The 18,264-nt window shown below is 30.8% G+C and overlaps 3 protein-coding genes across 3 annotated transcripts; 2 read left to right on the top strand and 1 right to left on the bottom strand.

Annotated features, from left to right (window-relative positions):
- Positions 1-610: 610 nt before the first annotated feature.
- Positions 611-1,735, bottom strand: LOC130903565 (dynein axonemal assembly factor 6). The gene is made up of 3 exons (XM_057815747.1): positions 1,551-1,735; positions 1,176-1,384; positions 611-935 (listed from the first exon to the last, which is right to left on the bottom strand). The coding sequence occupies exons 1-3, from the start codon at positions 1,663-1,665 to the stop codon at positions 678-680; spliced, it is 582 nt and encodes a 193-aa protein (XP_057671730.1). The 5' UTR covers positions 1,666-1,735; the 3' UTR covers positions 611-677.
- Positions 1,736-3,505: 1,770 nt separating this feature from the next.
- On the top strand, positions 3,506-6,829 carry LOC130903564 (cysteine-rich venom protein LEI1-like). Its single transcript, XM_057815746.1, has 6 exons — positions 3,506-3,759; positions 4,630-4,724; positions 4,829-4,965; positions 5,906-6,051; positions 6,127-6,336; positions 6,576-6,829. Exons 1-6 carry the CDS (start codon positions 3,755-3,757, stop codon positions 6,820-6,822), a joined length of 840 nt encoding a protein of 279 aa, XP_057671729.1. The 5' UTR covers positions 3,506-3,754; the 3' UTR covers positions 6,823-6,829.
- A 973-nt stretch (positions 6,830-7,802) lies between these two features.
- On the top strand, positions 7,803-17,795 carry LOC130903593 (protein FAN-like). The gene is made up of 12 exons (XM_057815790.1): positions 7,803-8,020; positions 8,073-8,508; positions 9,140-9,322; positions 9,607-9,675; positions 10,285-10,487; positions 11,882-12,297; positions 12,410-12,625; positions 12,680-12,883; positions 13,794-14,046; positions 15,803-16,024; positions 16,820-17,157; positions 17,551-17,795. Exons 1-12 carry the CDS (start codon positions 8,007-8,009, stop codon positions 17,649-17,651), a joined length of 2,655 nt encoding a protein of 884 aa, XP_057671773.1. The 5' UTR covers positions 7,803-8,006; the 3' UTR covers positions 17,652-17,795.
- The last annotated feature ends 469 nt before the right edge of the window (positions 17,796-18,264 follow it).

The raw sequence follows: 18,264 nt of genomic DNA, 5'->3' as shown, positions 1-18,264 counted from the left end.
AAATTCGTTAGTTTGCAATTTATACTGGGCAGTACTGATTCACACTCGACATAACCTCAAACTTGATCTTCTAATTAAACAAATCGGAAGGGGCTCTGCAAACCCCCCTTCATATATTTCCATGGTTAAAAATAGGAATTTCCTACGCAGAATTAGCCAAATATATATCAGAAAAAAGAAATAAAAATTTATTTTTAGATTTCCTTATGACTTTGAGCTCTGTCAAATGATGAATTTTATATAAATTTTCGTCGCTATTAGAATAATTTCAGACAAATGGACTAAAAATTGTAAATGTACTTTTCCAGCACATAAACAACCACAAAGACAAAAATTCCTCCTGGATCCTTCATAGACCTGGAGAAAGAGAAAGGGCGCAAAAAACAAGAAGCGAATTACGATGAGGTTCTGTCTTAATAACAGGTAGTGGTAGAATGTTTTCACCAAAAAACTACCCAAGAACAGTTAAATAGTTGCAGGAACGACAATATTTTTTGATTTGGGTTGTTAGCTTGTTTTGTATCCTTCAACTGACCTTCCAATCCAATTAATTAACTCCATCAAGTGTATTAGGAAATTCCGTATATTTTCAAAATATTCAATAAACAGCAACGATACGAGTATACTTTATTCAGTTCGTTAGAAATATTAATAATCGAATAAATGATAAGATATTTCTAAAAATTAACCAAATCCAACTCTCTATCCATCCTTAAGGTAACAATCAATTTTTCAGTGTCGTTATCCCATTTTGCGTTACCCTTTTGAGGATCCACCGGATGCGGTAACCGAAGGTCGAGATAATACGTGGGAGAAACGAGAATTAAATTTTCTTTCTGAATTTTCAAATCGATGTTATAATGACTGTCTCCAGGTAAACTAATTGTCACTATCATATCTTCACAACTGGAAGTCGTCGGATTCTTGAATCCCATCTAAAAAATAATTGAGAATACGAGGGTACCGCTATATATTTTAAGACATAAGAAAACTAACAAAAAAACGATTTCATTTATGTTCAAAGTGGTTTTCATATAAGAAATTATTTTTACAAACTGTTTCTCAAATTACCATACACATGAAAAGTGTTATAACATTGTTTTATCTCATAGATTTAAAAGATATCAAATTTTGTGTCGATATAATCTTTTGATCCGTATATTTCAAGCCTGTACCTGTAAAAAAACATCAGACGCCGTAACTTGTTGCTTGTAAGCTACTTCCCATGCTGGTGTTTTTTTCCAATCAGTTTTAATTTTATTTTCTCCACAACTTTCATCTAGAATTTGTATTTCGTCCTGTTCTAACAGTTTTTCTTTACGTTCAATTTTACTGTAAGGATTCACTTTCTTTTTTTCTTCGTTAAAACTATCGTCTCGTGTATCTAATAACAGATATATAAGTAATAAAAGCATTAAAGAACAAATTATGCAAGCGAAATGAATTTTGATTTTTGAGTTTATAACATCCCATTACATTTACACATCTACAAATTATAACGATAATACGATAAACAATACAACAATTAACACATAACTTTTTGTACTCACTTGGACATGGTTTACTTTCCGCACAGTCTTCAATTTCATTTTCCGAATCGGAATTATCGCGATTTGGGTTGAATAATTCCGCGAGTTTTTGTATTTCATTGAATTCGAAAGCCATTTTGGTGTATTGACAAAACTTTGAAATGTGTCTATGGAGACGTCTCTCATATCACATCGATCTAATAGACATTGACACGAAAAAATCAAAAAATAAAAACCACAACGTCAAAAATATTGAAAGTGAAAAGAACTCTGGTATTGATTGGACGAACTGTGTCTGTTTGTTCTATTTGTTCTTCTTAAGACAACTATTTCTTCTTTCTTTTATTCTCCACGTTTCTCCACATATCAAAGTACTTTTAATGGTGGTCAAATGATGATAAAGAATGTTGTATGGACAGCTGACATCTATACAGTGGTAAACGCTAGTTAATTCCCGGCGAACCAGCCAAGGAGTTCAATAATCAAAGTTAGCTCTACCAACAAACCCTGCTCACTTTAACACCTTCGAAGTTCCAGATTTTGTATCGCGTGGCTACTACGATCTTGAATTAAGTTAGGTTACAAATGAGAGAGAGTGGATATATTAGCTAAGGGTGGAAGGCTCTGGTCGTCCAACCTGAGGGTTGTGACAATGGACTTGCTTCGCATTTCATGAAAAAACTGAAGAAAAACGACGAAAAAAAGATTTTTCCAACATTTCCGAACTTTACCGACGGTTAAAGTTACGTCTGGTGAAAGATTCTTTTTGATTTTTTCTGTTTCATCGACATCAACAATGTTTCCGCAACGATTTAGCTATAGATTCAATCGAAAAAAAAATTATACGGTTTGGATACGAGGGTTGTTTTTAGAATAAGTTTCCAAAAGATTTTCAGAAGCTAGGGGGGTTGTTAGGCAGGATTTGACGAGACTGACGTGTAGTTAAGCCCTCTTTATCCCAGTTACCGCACCAGCGATCTATCTACAACGCTCATTCTTGTATTGGTAACCGTGAAAGATTTGATTCTCATACCAGGTGCGAATTACACTGTGTGATACGTTTTTTGTATAAGAAAAACGTTAAATTCGTTCCCATCTGGGTGAGGTGTGTGGGAAAAAGTGTATAAATTGGTGCATATAGTGCAAATATTTCAAAAACGAACGTACAGATTTGCTAGAAGACTTCTACGACTCCGGTTTAAAGAAGATGATACACCGCTTGCAAAAACGCAGTGATCTAAACGCCGATTATGTCGAAAAATAGAGAAAAGTCCAAGCTTTCCAAACAAGTATTATTCAATGCCAAAACACATGTTTTTCATTGTGAAAATTCGCTTGGAACCTTACGAGTATTTTATAGACAAGCCTCGTACAAAAGCAAGAAAAAATGATGACCATTCATGTGAGTTACACCAATCGCTAAACTTGTGGAGTGATAAAAAACGTTAAATTCGTTCCCATCTGGGTGAGGTGTGTGGGAAAAAGTGTATAAATTGGTGCATATAGTGCAAATATTTCAAAAACGAACGTACAGATTTGCTAGAATACTTCTACGACTCCGGTTTAAAGAAGATGATACACCGCTTGCAAAAACGCAGTGATCTAAACGACGATTATATCGAAAAATAGAGAAAAGCCTAAGCTTTCCAAACAAGTATTATTCAATGCCAAAAAACATGTTTTTCATTGTGAAAACTCGCTTGGAACCTTACGAGTATTTTATAGACAAGCCTCGTACAAAAGCAAGAAAAAATGATGACCATTCATGTGAGTTACACCAATCGCTAAACTTGTGGAGCAAAAGTTACCCTCATGAGTTATAACCTCGAACAATTACACAATGTTAGTTTCAATTTTACTGTTTTTCAATTACGATAAATACGAGGAAAATGGAAAAAATTTATTAGGAATTAATCGTAAAATGCTGAATTGGTAACATTTCATAACAATTATAATCAGCTTGAATGTGAATTTAAAAAAAAAATACGATAACCTCTTTAATGTGCGTATTTGCATAATAAATTTAATGTCTACAAGAAGTGTTAGATTTTTTTAATAATGCAAATTAATGTACCGAGATTTATTATTGCCTGATGGTATATTCAATCTACGATCTGGAACGTTAAATTAAATCGAAATGATTTGTCATTCGGTCTATTTGTGTTAAGTGAAGACCTAGTTTAGTTAATTTACGTTGTAGTGGTTGTGGTATAACTAATAAGTTGATGGGGTGAGTTTGAAATAATAATTGAACAAATACGCAATAAAAAATTATTTAATATGCAAGAATATTTGATGATACAGAATTTTAACGAGAATTGACTCTACTGTAAATAGGTTTTGAAACTTCTACGTCATCTAATTGTTCTAAACACTTTTTTTGCACCCTTTTCACATTAAATCTATAATAACCACCACACTTAATTAATCACGGCTTTAAAAACAATAATTTTATTTGAGTCAGATATAAATAAATCTAAAGGGGCAAGAAAATTAATCCAAACGATTTTTAAATGATAACTTAATGCTAATTAAAATTCCAAATAACATGAAGACCCTTATATTTAACAATTTGGCACAATACGTGATAAATTACAACACATAATCACTTACTTTAGTTCAATAACCTGCATAGTTAATTGGTCAATTATGTTGACATTATTATTAGTTACATTTGCACTTTATCAAAGTATCGAAACGTCAATTTTATCTATCTTCTAAAAATTATTAAAAGAAACTAATTTTCAAACAGAAGAAACTTAAAATCAAGAAGATTTAGATGCATCAATATATGAAAAGGTCTAAGAAATAAACGGTTTTACAATATACGATAATTTTCTTCAGTGAACGGTTTCTTTGGCATGTACCTACAACTATCTAAAAATCTGCATATCGCGTTAAACAACTTTTTATTAAAAAATCGTTCAAAAAATTTATTTCTGCTATCTTTAGATTGTTTAGGTTGTCCCTGTAAAAGTTTCGGATTGTTAACCATTGGGCATGAGCCGCCCCTGACTCACTACCGAATTTTTTGCATCAAGTCCTGTTTATAATAATAACATATATGAAGCTTTTTTGAATAGAAAATATTTATTTGTAGATTAAAAATGACTTCAAAATTTATCGTTTTTCTTGTGGTACTGGGTTTCAGTATTAATTCCATATCAACTTATGGGAATTTCAATCCAAAAAGAAGTGAGTATTATCACAAGCACAACTATTCCTTCAGTAAACCACAAAACGCCGCAATTTATATGGTAAAAAGTAGACTCATAGTAATGCAAATTTAATTTTTTCAGAGCCGAAAATAATGGGAGACTCGATACCATTGAAAATGCTCGATCCCAGGAGAGTTAAATTACAAAAGAAAATTGTTTTATATCATAATTTCTTTAGATCCAAGGTTGACCCGCCAGCAGCCAATATGTTAAGAATGGTCAGTTACGAAGCTAGAAAATTTAGTATAGTAAATCTGATCTCAACTTTTTCAACATAGTTGAGTTGAATTCGTAAAAGAAAACATGAAATAGAATTCAAAAGATTATTATTAAAGAAAATTTGTAAACTTAAACATATTCACGCATAGTGCACGTGATCAGGATTGAAATGGCCACAGCCGAGAATGTAACAGGACCGTACCCTGCTCTTAAAAAATAATTTGCGGTTTCATCCAGCAAATTAATAATATAAATTATAAATAATTATGCACAATTATTATTACAAATATATACAATGTAAACATGAAGTTTGGAATAGATATAGAGTGAACGGCCAAAATGTAGAACACATTAATTTATTAATAACATTCGAATTTTTATGGTTATAAATAGCATCTTATTGCTAGCACCAAGAATGCTTACTTTGCGGATTTTATGGTGGAGTCTACCCAAACCTTAACCCTAGTATGCCCAACCTTTACCCCTGTTTCATGCAAGTAATGAATTTTCTTCACGAAATTTCTCAATTTTTCTAAGGTATTTTCACCTTCGCACAATTATTTCTACTTTTTCTAATAATAAACTATTCCTTGTTGTCGATCTTTTAAAATTCGGAAGTCCTTATCTTCGTTAAGTAATCTCAAAACTTTATCTGTTTCTTCTGAAGGCGCTACTGTCGAAATTCTTATTTTTTTTTTTTTTTTAAGTAAAGACCTAGCTAATGTCACAACTTCGATCATCAGTCTCCGCAACACAAACTAGCTCACTGCAATACTATAATACGTTGCCGTCTCTGTACTACACCTAATCTAACAGCTTCTGCGCGAGTTTCCCCGAGTTATTCACGTGCTGATCACGCACTGATCATTGTTTTCGTTTACTATTTTTCTTCGATTTATTTAGTATTATTTGATTAGTTCACAATGTTCTTTTATATAGAAATATCATCACGGTGCCGCAAAATCTGCTCAGAGGTGGGCAAATGCCTGTAAATTTTTAATTCACGATAACGTAGTAGGAAGATCCATACAAAATTATGGATCATGTGGACAAAATATTTTTGTAGCTACACAGAAAGTTCCATGGTAAGGTATCATCTAAAAATATATCGAGAATATTTTCTTCAATTTATAGATTAAATTTGATGCTTTTCATCGTAGGTTATTTGCTATCGACACGTGGTGGTCGGAAAAAGATCTATTTAAGTATGGCAAACGAAACAATCTTACCACCATAGGACATTACACCCAATTGGTTTGGGCTAATACCCACGAAGTCGGTTGCGGTGTTGCAAAATGTGTCGTTAAACCTGATAAAACACCTTTCAATGCGAATACTTTTTACAATTACGTATGTAACTATTGTCCCATGTAAGTACATTAATAGAATTTTGTATTTTAGTTTGACATTTCAACATTTTCGAACATATGAGGTGTAAGTGCAATCCCATCTCTAAACTTCAAAAATATATTTTTGTAGTTTCCTGCAATACTTAAATATAATTAACGTTCATCGTTAACAATAGAGATGGCGTGGTTAACAGCGTTAACATTACAAAATAATAATAGGTAGAAGCTTTATCGTAGAGTTACATAAAATTATTTTCTAGTGGAAACTTTCCTGGTAGGCTTGGTCGACCGTACATCAAAGGAACTCCTTGCAGTTTATGTAAAAAACGGTGTCTAAAAAAGCTTTGTAAAAGTACTTGCAATGCCGCTGATCAATTTACCGACTGCAAGAAACTGTATAAAGCATTTCCTACATGGTTATGTAACACCTATAATACAACCGAAGGATTGGAAAGAAGAAAAGGCTGTTTAGCTACTTGTACTTGTAGACGTAATATAAATCATTGAAGAAGTTTTTTTCTTTTTTAAATCGTCCATTCCACTAATACAACCAATTATATAACAGTTGATCTGTATTAGATATAAAATTCACTTATAAAAGTTTAAATTTTAATACTACATAAAAAATATTCGAAGGATATTGTGTACGACAGCAGGGAAATGGCGGAAACAACAATTGACAGATGAGGGACATAATCATAGACTAACAGAACAGTTGACAGATGGCGGAAACCACAGATGACACAGAACAAATGACAGTTGACGAATGGCACAGAGTACACGATAGTTGACAGGTGACAGGATGAAATCGTTTCCATTGACGTTGGCATGCAAGATGGCGGACACCCTCACTCCTTTGACGTACTTTCGTTCCGGAATCTATTTATCTACTTAAATTTTTCTAAATTTACTGTTATAAACCTATTAGTATTGGCCTTGTTCAAATTATAAAAATAAATTTGAATTAGCTGAAATATTAATAATCAACTGATTAAATCCAGATGTAATATTAAAACGAAAGAAATATAAATAGATGGTTTTACGAAATTGTGATCAGGCCCTATCGATATTCAAGAAACTACGATATATCTTTTAAAATCTATATCTACTTTACGAATACTTTTGTATAATTTTAAAATATATACTTTGTATTAATTAAATATTTTACATCATTCTTTGACAATATACTCATTCCCTAATGATGAATATGAAGTATTCGAAAGCTAATAATACACACTAAAAAAAGTGTACATTGGTATTTCATTGCCACAATACCATAATGAACCAAGTTGATAAAAACTTTGTTCGAATTAACCATATGTATTCAACCATTTCTAGTAGTGGAAGTATTGAATCTCAATTTTGAATTTAACGTCGTTAAAATACATTCCTATGGTTCGCCTTTATGAGTAGGCAATTAAATCAAAGTTCCAGGGGTCACCTCTCATATTTTAGTTTATCTATGATCCTCGTTTTATGTTAACCGCATACCAGTGATGACTCTCGTGAAAAACTAACTTTTTGTTGACACAAATTTGACGTTATATGATAATGATCATGAAAACATATTTATATATAATTTAAAAGGAAATTACACATATTCAGTACTGTTTTGCCACAACAGCCAAATGGAACAAAATACTAGAATTTAATAAATGTTGAACATATAATTTTAAATTAATGTAGAAATTATGGAGAAGGAAAGGTGAAACTATTCAATGCTATCGTGAAAATATATTTAATAATTGATATTTCAGATTTTCATTATTACAGCTTGATCCGGGGGAAATATATTTCGAGGATTTTAGCGCAATTTTTATACCACCAGACACCACACCAAAGACTTACGATAACAAAAAACAGGATGGAAGACTTAAAATGTGTTCGAAATCTTTAGTATTTGATCCTAAAGATATATCAAAACCAATTATCAAAATATTATTCAAAGATTGTGTTGTTATTGAGCAGTGGAAAGGTACGGCCAAATTTTTAAATAGTAATAACAATGTACTTAGTGTTAGTTGTAAGGAATACGTCGAACTGTTGGAAAAAAATATCATAGCGCCATATCAGTTCAAAGGACCAGTTAATTTTCTATTTTTACTTAATTATGCGAGTATCGCCAATTGCTTACCACAAATTTGTCAGTTACACAGAGCAAGTAGTTTACCAGCAGCAGAACAGGCTGATATGGTAAGTAAATACACTTTTTATTTAAATTTATAAAAGAAAAATGCTTAAATGATTTAGTTTGAAATTTTAAAGGAAACTTTCACTATTATTTGATCACAATAATTCTTTTACAATAAGGGTAAATAGATATAAAGTTAACAGAAACCTGATTTTATTGTACACATCAGTAGCTGCTTAGATTAATTTTTTATGTCAAAAAATTGCTGTAATTGTTTTTGCAATGACGTCTCTGAAATGACACCTAAAAATCGTTAGATAATTGTTAATAAAAAGTGAATTATGCAAAAAATCCTATGTACTATTAGAGATAATTTATTTACCAAGAATTATTCAAAATTTCAAGTAAATTGGTTGAAAATTGACTGAGCTATGAGTTCAGCTAACCTAAAAATGACAATATTGAAATAAACATGTTTAAAGTTTTGAGAAGTAGAAAATCATGAATAATATTGCAATCCCCTCAATCTACAAAACTGAAAATTGAGTACTTGAAGGATTTTCCCAGCTAGAATGTTTTGGGACATAATTTTTAAGGTTTTCGAGGATCGATTTGTAGAAAAAATATAGGGTGGCCTAAGGCATCAATAATTTATTTCAAAACAATCATCCTTTTGGTTATTTTATTTTTCAGATTGCTGCTATAGTACATTCCAGACAGTCGAGAGATTTTTTTGATCCTCGCTGGATGGATTTGTATGAAAAAATTGTATTAGAATCACAAGCTGATAAAGTATCTCCTTTAGTTGTAAACCCTGGGCGGCTGGTTCTTACAACTTCCAAAATTTATTTTCAACCTTACAACAAAATGGGAGAGGTAAGTAAAAATGACTAATTGAAATGACTAATTCTGCAAATTAATAGAATATAACACCTGTTTAATTGAGGAAAAAACTTGTTTTTCGTGCAAAAGTAAATTGTGGCCTTACTGAAATGTTTAAAATACCTACAAAATTTTTGAATTTTCAATCATTTTTATCTCTTTAAATATTTATCAAAGAATTAAAAAAATATATATAATAAAAGTTGTATCGATCCAAAACTATTTTTTTCTCAAACCACTATTATATTTCGATAATTGTGTTAATCTCCCTTTTACAGTATCCAACCAAAATTAACCTCAATAGTATTAAGCAGATTGTAAAAAGAAGATTTTTGTTGCGACAAATTGTAAGTATAAAGTGTTTATATACATTCCATAATATTTATTATACGAGGTCTGGCCATTAAATAACGAGGCTGTGCGCCTAGAGGTCACCCCAGACGGATGGTTAATTTTACACGAGGAATTACACATGACAAAAGTCTGTGCGAAGTTGGTGCCAAAAAATTTGACTCCTGACCAAAAGCTCTTGCGTCAACGGATCTGCTCAGATTTCCTTGAAAGATTAGAAAAAGATCTGCTTTGAAAAGAACCCGATTTGAGTCAATGGAAGTGGTAGAGCAAAAAACGTCTGAGTTCCTAGAAGCCCTCACCAAAGAAGACTTTCAGAACTGCTTGAATCAATGGAAAAAACGTATAGAACGGTGTGTGGCGAGTGGAATGGAGTATATTTATTTAAGTCTCTTTATTTAATGTCCAGACCTTGTATAATTCTAGATTATGAAATTGTCGAATTTTTCAATCATAATAACTGATAACTATACCACGTTTTTTTATTTTATTTTATCGCACATGGACGCGAGTGATGGTTTTCCCCCCTATCTCGTAAATATCAATTTTTAAGCCATATAATGAATGGCAAACACGTTTGTTTTATCGTGTTTGTTGTTTAACAGGGATTGGAAATATACAGTAAGGAAAATTCCCCGAATCCGCACGTTTATTTTTCGTTTCGAAACCAAGCCCTGCGTGACGAATTTTATGATAACATGTTGAATCAACAACAATTGAAATTAGATGAAATGCAACAGGATGTGGTAACACTTCAATGGCAAAACGGCATCATATCTAATTTCGAATATCTTCTTTATGTTAATAGGTAATTATATAAATATCCATGTACACATATTTTGCGAGTTGTTGTTCATTTTTTTATAAATATAAAAAATTATTCCTCATCCATAAATTTCCTACAGCACTTTTGGTAAATACTAGGGCTTGAGGCTAAGTTCTACGTAGTCTTCTCATTCAAATGTAATTATTGTTGTTCGAAACGCTAAAAATGCCATGATTTTTTTAATATTAACTATAATAAAAAAATTAATTCGTATTGAATTAAATAATCATCATCATATACTTCCGCATTTACCCTGTTTAAAATCATGGTCTCAGAATTCTTTTATTGAGGTGCCAAATCAGTACTTCCGGTTTTACTTATAATAAAATAATTCGACTTCCGTTTCGGCTTTTAAAAATAGATTTATGAATACCATCAAATATTTTATTTTTGGATTTCATTTATTCAATCTTCATTTAAATTCGAATCGGTAACTGTATCTTGAAGTTGATAAAATTAGGTTAGGTTTACTTTAGCTACGATTAATTTAATTTGAGTTTACTTTAGTTTCGGTTAAATAAGGTTAAGTTTACATCAACTTCGATCACGTTAGCCTAAGTTTACTTTATCTTCGATTTGGTTAGGTTAAATTCACTCTAGCTTCGATTAGGTTAGTTTAAATTGACTATAGCTTCGATTAGATTATTTTAGATTGATTTTAGCTTCTAATATGTTAGTTTGGATTTTCTATAATTTCGGTTACGTTGATCTGTATCTATATATAGGTGTACAACGTTTTTCCGATGTCTAACTGCCATCTCCATCTATATTTATCCTGCCATAGGTTTTCTATTAATTGTCTCTTCTGCATTTCCTTACCTATTCCCTTTCTCTTCTTATTTTTCTCTTTGATATCCGTTTTAGGACTTGTTTTGGTATTCGCTTGTGTCACATTCTTTCTACATACCAGATTAGGTTAGTTTAGATTGACTTTGGCTTCGATTAAATTAGGTTAACTTTACTTAAGCTTCGATTAGGTTAGTTTAGGTTCACTTTAGCTTCAATTAGATTAGATTAATTTCACTTAAACTTCGATTTGTTTAGTTTAGATTGACAGTAGCTTCGATTAGGTTAATTTAGATAGACTTGGATAAAGTTAAGTTTACTTTAACTCCAATTAAGTTTGTTTAGGTTGACCCTAGATTAGGTGAAGTTTACTTCAACTCCAATTAGATTAATTTAGATCGACTTTACCTTCGATTAGATTAGATTTAGGTTACTTTAGCTACGATTACGTTAGGTTAAGTTCAGTCTAGCTTCAATTAGGTTAGTTTAGATTGATTTTAGATAAGGTTAAATTTACTTTAGCACGGATTAGATTAGTTTAGGTTGATCTATCTTCATATTTTGTACAAAGAGAAATAATAATGTTTTAGTTTGGGAGATAGAACTTTCAACGATTTAACCCAATATCCTGTTTTCCCGTGGGTAATTTCGAATTACTCCGACGATAAACTCGATCTAACTGATCCATCGAACTATCGGGATCTTTCGAAACCAGTTGGTGCCTTAAACGAAATCAGATTGAATCGTTTACTCGATAGATACCAAGAAATGACAGTTAATAAATTTCTTTACGGTTCTCATTATTCAACGCCTGGTTTCGTACTTTATTATCTGGCTAGATTGTATCCGCACTACGTGTTGTGTTTACAAAGTGGAAGATTCGATCATCCCGATAGGATGTTCAATTCAGTCGCCGATGCTTATAAAAATTGTTTGAACAATATGGCGGATTTCAAGGAACTCATACCGCAATTTTATGATGTTAGCGAAGAAGGAAAATTTTTAGGTGAGTTACAACGGCGAAAAAATTAATTTTTCATACGGGGCGATTCGTTAAAAGTTATAATTGCGTGTTATATCCCACTTTACGCTTCTATAGTTTTATTTCTGGATTCTAGTGAATAATATGGGTATTAATTTCGGATATAGGCATAACAACACTAAAGTCGGCGATGTGGAATTGCCTCCTTGGGCTCTAAATAGTCCCAAACATTTTATAAAAACTTTGAGAGACGCTTTAGAAAACGATATCGTTTCGAATAATCTCCATAATTGGATAGACTTGATTTTCGGTTATAAACAAAAAGGAGAAGAAGCTATTAAATCGAATAATCGTGAGTGAATAAAAAAATTGTTACAAAAATTTAAATAAATTCAATTTCTTTTAGTGTTTTATCATTTATGTTACGAAGGAGCTATAGATCTGGATGCTATATCGGATCTGAACGAGAGACACGCTTTGGAGGTGCAAATAATGGAATTCGGACAAATACCGAAGCAAGTATTTAAAGTTCCACACCCGCAAAGGAAGAATGTATTAATGGTACTAACGGAACCTTCCCAAATACCAAAAATTGATACTGATCTCAATGGTACATTTTCCATTTTATTTTTCATGTTATTCTTCACATGATTGTATTTTTTTTCATAGTTGCCCTCCCTATAAGCTGAAATTATTCTGGAAACTTTATTTTGACTGATTTGGACCGTACCTACTTTTGTATATACTGATCTGAAGTATTCCTGAACAATTATTGATTGAATTAGATTGTTTTGATCATTTTTGGAACATTATTGACAATTTTGGGCTGTGTTTGGACTTTATTTGAACTATTCCCAACGATTTCTTCTCATTTGGGTTATTCTGGACTGATCTTTTGTACTATACCAGTGTGTTATTGCTTCATTTGGATTATTCCGAATAAATCTTGATTGAATTAGATTGTTTTGAACATTTTTGGAACATTATTGACTATTTTGGGCTGTGTTTGGACTTTATTTGAACTATTCTCAACAATTTCTTCTCATTTGGGTTATTCTGGACTGATCTTTTGTACTATACCAGTGTGTTATTGCTTCATTTGGATTATTCCGAATAAATCTTGATTGAATTAGATTGTTTTGAACATTTTTGGAACATTATTGACTATTTTGGGCTGTGTTTGGACTTTATTTGAACTATTCTCAACAATTTCTTCTCATTTGGGTTATTCTGGACTGATCTTTTGTACTATACCAGTGTGTTATTGCTTCATTTGGATTATTCCGAATAAATCTTGATTGAATTAGATTGTTTTGAACATTTTTGGAACATTATTGACTATTTTTGGCTGTGTTTGGACTTTATTTGAACTATTCTCAACAATTTCTGCTCATTTGGGTTGTTTTCGATTAATTTTGAACAATATTTTTTTATATATTTACAAATATATAGATATTAATGGAAGAATAATTTTGGTGTTACTTTGATTATGTGGCTGACGGATTGTTTCGTCAATGTAGATATATGGAAACGAGCTGAAGGTCTAGATTTAGTAACTAATTTCAATACGCACAAACATACGGTGAGCAATCTGTTTATCAGCGAAGATGGATCGAAAATAACTTCAGTCGGTCATGATTCGAAACTCAAAGTATTCTCTCTGTCCCAAAATAAACAAATAAGGAGCGCCAATGTTGGTCGAATGGCATTAAGCAGCTGTATACAGTTACCTAATGCAAATGTTTTGATTATCGGTAGCTGGGATAATGAAATGTAAGTATTAGACAAACTTTTTCTCTCTTAAGTGTCGTTTTGGAAATTTTCCTATCATAAATTATTTAAAAATAGTTTGATATTTTGTTGAACAACGATTTTTATACTGTTTATACTATTTATTACTTATTTTAAGTACGTTATTTGGTCCTTCGAGCCTGATATAAAACGGAAAACTATGGAATGTTCAAAAGTTCCTAAACTGGTATTTTTTTCCATAAAATTGTTTTTTATATAAGTACAAAGTTTCTTGTATGTAACGGTTTCATTAACATTTTTGTTTTCGTAGAATCTGTTATTGAATTTCTGTTTTTAATTTCCAAAGTCTGACAAGGAAGTTATTAAATATTAGAAACTATGAAGAAAACGACAAAAATTGGATTTCAAATTGACAATTGATCTATTGACCTCGACTTTATCCACCATTTGTGATTTTTTCTTTAACCGGTAAAAAGTTTTGATCTTATTTTTGGTGTGTATAAAAGATTGAGGAGCTACTGCCTTATTAAAGATACTCATACCTATATGTCAGAAAAAATTTTTAAACTCAAACTTCCATCAATATCGTTCGATATGCAAAGTTTTCGATACAGAAGCAAAGAAAGTGTGTGGATTACAAAGATATTTAATCTTTGTTTATGAAAATGAAAAATTTTGATTTTGAATGAATTTTTTCGTTGTCGAATTACTACTCAAATATCAGAACCAGTAATTTTCTTGTAGTAAAACATAAAATTTTTAAAAATAATTCTCATCTTCATCGTAGAACAAATATACCGAAATTAGATGAGTTGAACTGAATATAAGACAAACAAGGGACGTTCTATATAACAAATAGAAGATTTTATAAAGATTTTGACGTCAGCTGACTGTTTTCACCATATTAAATGGAAAATGACAAAATTCGACATACTATTGAAGAAAAAATACTTCTCATGGTTATAGTAGTTCAAACGTATTAAATTCATTCCACTAAATTTGGAAGAGAATGACCGAAATGGTCACTTTATTAAACTAAAACATCAAAAAATATTTCTCATCCTTATAGTAGTTCAAAGGTACCAAATTCATGTCTTTCGATTAGGAAGAAAATTACCTAATTAGTCACTTTATTGAACTGAAACTTCAAAAAATATTTCTCATGGTTATAGTAGTTCAAATTGTACTAAATTCATTGCACTTAATTAGGATGAAAAGGGCCTAATTATTCATTTTATTGAAATGAAACTTTTAAAAATATTTCTCATCGTTATAGTAGTTCAAATGTACCAAATTCATGTCTTTCGATTAGGAAGAAAATTACCTAATTAGTCACTTTATTGAACTGAAAATTCAAAAAATATTTCTCATGGTTATAGTAGTTCAAATTGTACTAAATTCATTGCACTTAATTAGGATGAAAAGGGCCTAATTATTCATTTTATTGAAATGAAACTTTTAAAAATATTTCTCATTGTTACAGTAATTCAAATATACAAAAGTTTTCACAAACTTCATTAATTTTTCATAATCTCTATAATTCTTTAATAAAATACTAATTTTTTCGTTATATTGAAGTACAGCATTTCTTTTGAAGCCTATTTTTTGATTTTATAAAAAATTTAATATAAAATGTAGATATTTATGAACATTTGATATAATTTTGGTAATGCCTCATTGCAAGTGTATTATAGTAATTATTTATATGATCCACTATATTCATATGTTTTCAAAAATTTTTCTCAACTTACCTAGTACTCAAATTTCGTATTTCTAGTTATTTGTATGATATGGATTACGGCAAAGTTTCGGATAAAATTGTGGCTCATCAAGATGCTGTCACTTGTTTATGTTTGGATATAAAAACTAATGTTGTGATATCCGGTAGTACGGACTGTACCGTCAAAATATGGAATGGATTAAACAATAATAAGTTCATCCATTGTTTAAAAAATCAACTCGAACATAATTCAGCCATTAATTGTTTGAGCTTGAACAGGTTCGTTCAAAAAATTTATTATTTCTATTTTATTTATAAGAAATTTGTCGCTTTCATTTGATCGAAACGCACTTTTTAAATTTTTTTATCTCGAACTGGACTAATAGATGAAAATATGAAGCTTCAAATATTTATTTTCCTCCATTCAACATATATTTTTGACTAATAAAAAAAAATTCAGTATTTGAATAGAAATTTTTCTGTATTTGACTTGATTTCATACAATTGGTTCCAAAATAAGTCACATTGTTTTCAAAATTTGTTTATTTGCTTAGAACATCATAATTTCGATCCATAATTAGTGATATTTGACTAGTGAAGCGTAAAAAAATTTGACTGTACTATTGTTATTAAAAGTTTACATTTTCAAGTTGATTATCTTTAATTAAAAGTAAAATAAAAACTTTGTTGTTGTTTAATAGTACAAATAATATTGAAAAACTATTTAAAATGAAATATTAGTCCAGTCAATTTCTTCACAATTGAATAACAACAGATTTAATCATCATTTGATTAGTTTCGTGGCATTTATTTTAATATCAATCTGTAATCACTCTAATATGGCATATTTTTTTAAATAATAATTGTTGTCGATCCAAAATTATTGATATTTAATGATTGAAGTAATAAAAATAAGTTTCAATTATAATTTGACTATACTATTTTACCTTTTTGAGTTAATTCCATTTAATTTTACGCATTTCTATTTTTTTAATAGTACAGTTAATTTGCAAATAAATATTAGTCCAGTCAATTTTGATACAAGATTTATTATATAATGAGTTTTTTTGTTAGTAACAACAACAATTTGGCCGTTGGTACGGAAGACGGAGATTTATATATATGGGAAACAATAAATTTCACCCTATACAAAAAATACAATCATTCTACCAGTATTACCGCTCTTAGTTATAGTCCGGACGGACTGAAATTAGCCATAGGTACTTCGGATAAGGTGTTTAAAATTATCGACGTCGATACGGGTCTATCCGTATTTAATAAAACTCTAAATTCAGACGTTACGGCTTTAAAATGGAGCGATCATTTACTTTTATTAGGTTGTGGCGATGGTATTTTATCTATTTGGGATATATTTGAGGTTAAACTCATATTCGAAATTGCAGCTCATTCCGGTAAGTAAAACTATAAATTATCATCAACCGAATAAATTCCAAAGACCAGAAAGTATGTTGAAATTGAAAAAATATATATATACCTATCAGAGAAATTTTTATAAATATACGAGGAGTGTCCGGAAAATATTAGATAGGTATACTTCGGGTGTTAATCGACGGATTTTCATAAACCGACGAACATTTTACACTATAGTTAAAAGTTCCGTCGATTAACCCATTTCATTGGACACTTTTTGTAAAAATCTGTCGTATAATACCCTAATTAACCCCTATCATTGGATTCGTTTTATAAAAATGTATCCATCAACTTCTTTCAACGTTTGCGCAGGAATCACCCTATTTTTCGGGCAGTCCTCGTAATTTTTATCAATTTAATGTTTTTATTTGAAGGTGCAATTAAAACTGTGGATATCCCAACGACAAAAGACTTGATAGTAACAGGTGGGCAAGACCGTTCGATAAAAGTATGGAAACCGAAAGTTAATAATTAAATTTTTATTATTCTTATTTTTTATTATTAAGAACAAAAATAAAGTATTTCAAAAGTGCAGTTTCAGATCCTATGCTTTGTGATATTTTTTTAGTAAATCTGTTTTTATATATTTTACCAAGTTGAATAAAACCTTTTCAATTTATTTGGATGTTTTATTTTTCATACTAATACATTTTACAGTGATCCAAAAAATAAACAGAAAAAAAATTTCTGAACATGAAGTTATACAATCTCACTCCTCTTCAATATCTACCTTCAGTTTCTGGGGGCTGTCTACTGGCTTTAACCCTTCTCTTAAGCCCATTTAGAGATTTAAGGTCAGACCCTCCTCTTTAATAGATACTTTCAGTTTCTGGGGACTTACTTCTGGCCCTGAAACTTGTCTTCGGTACTTTCCTGGACTCAAGACTTCTTGCTGGTAACTCTATAACGCCAATTTCCACCCTAAGATATTGAAAAACTGATTCGAATGTATGTAGTCGGACAATGTCCTGAATTAACTAGAAATCCTCTCCTCGCATCAATTTCTGGGGACTTCATTTGACCCTAAAACTTCTCTTTAGTCCACCTCAGAGATGTTGAGTTGAATTAAAGTCAAGTATCCTTGCTGG

This window comes from Diorhabda carinulata, chromosome 2, assembly GCF_026250575.1.
Source record: "Diorhabda carinulata isolate Delta chromosome 2, icDioCari1.1, whole genome shotgun sequence".
NCBI lineage: Eukaryota > Metazoa > Arthropoda > Insecta > Coleoptera > Chrysomelidae > Diorhabda > Diorhabda carinulata.
The sequence above is the reverse complement of the archived record's forward strand: the minus strand, read 5'-3'. Positions and strand labels throughout refer to the sequence as shown.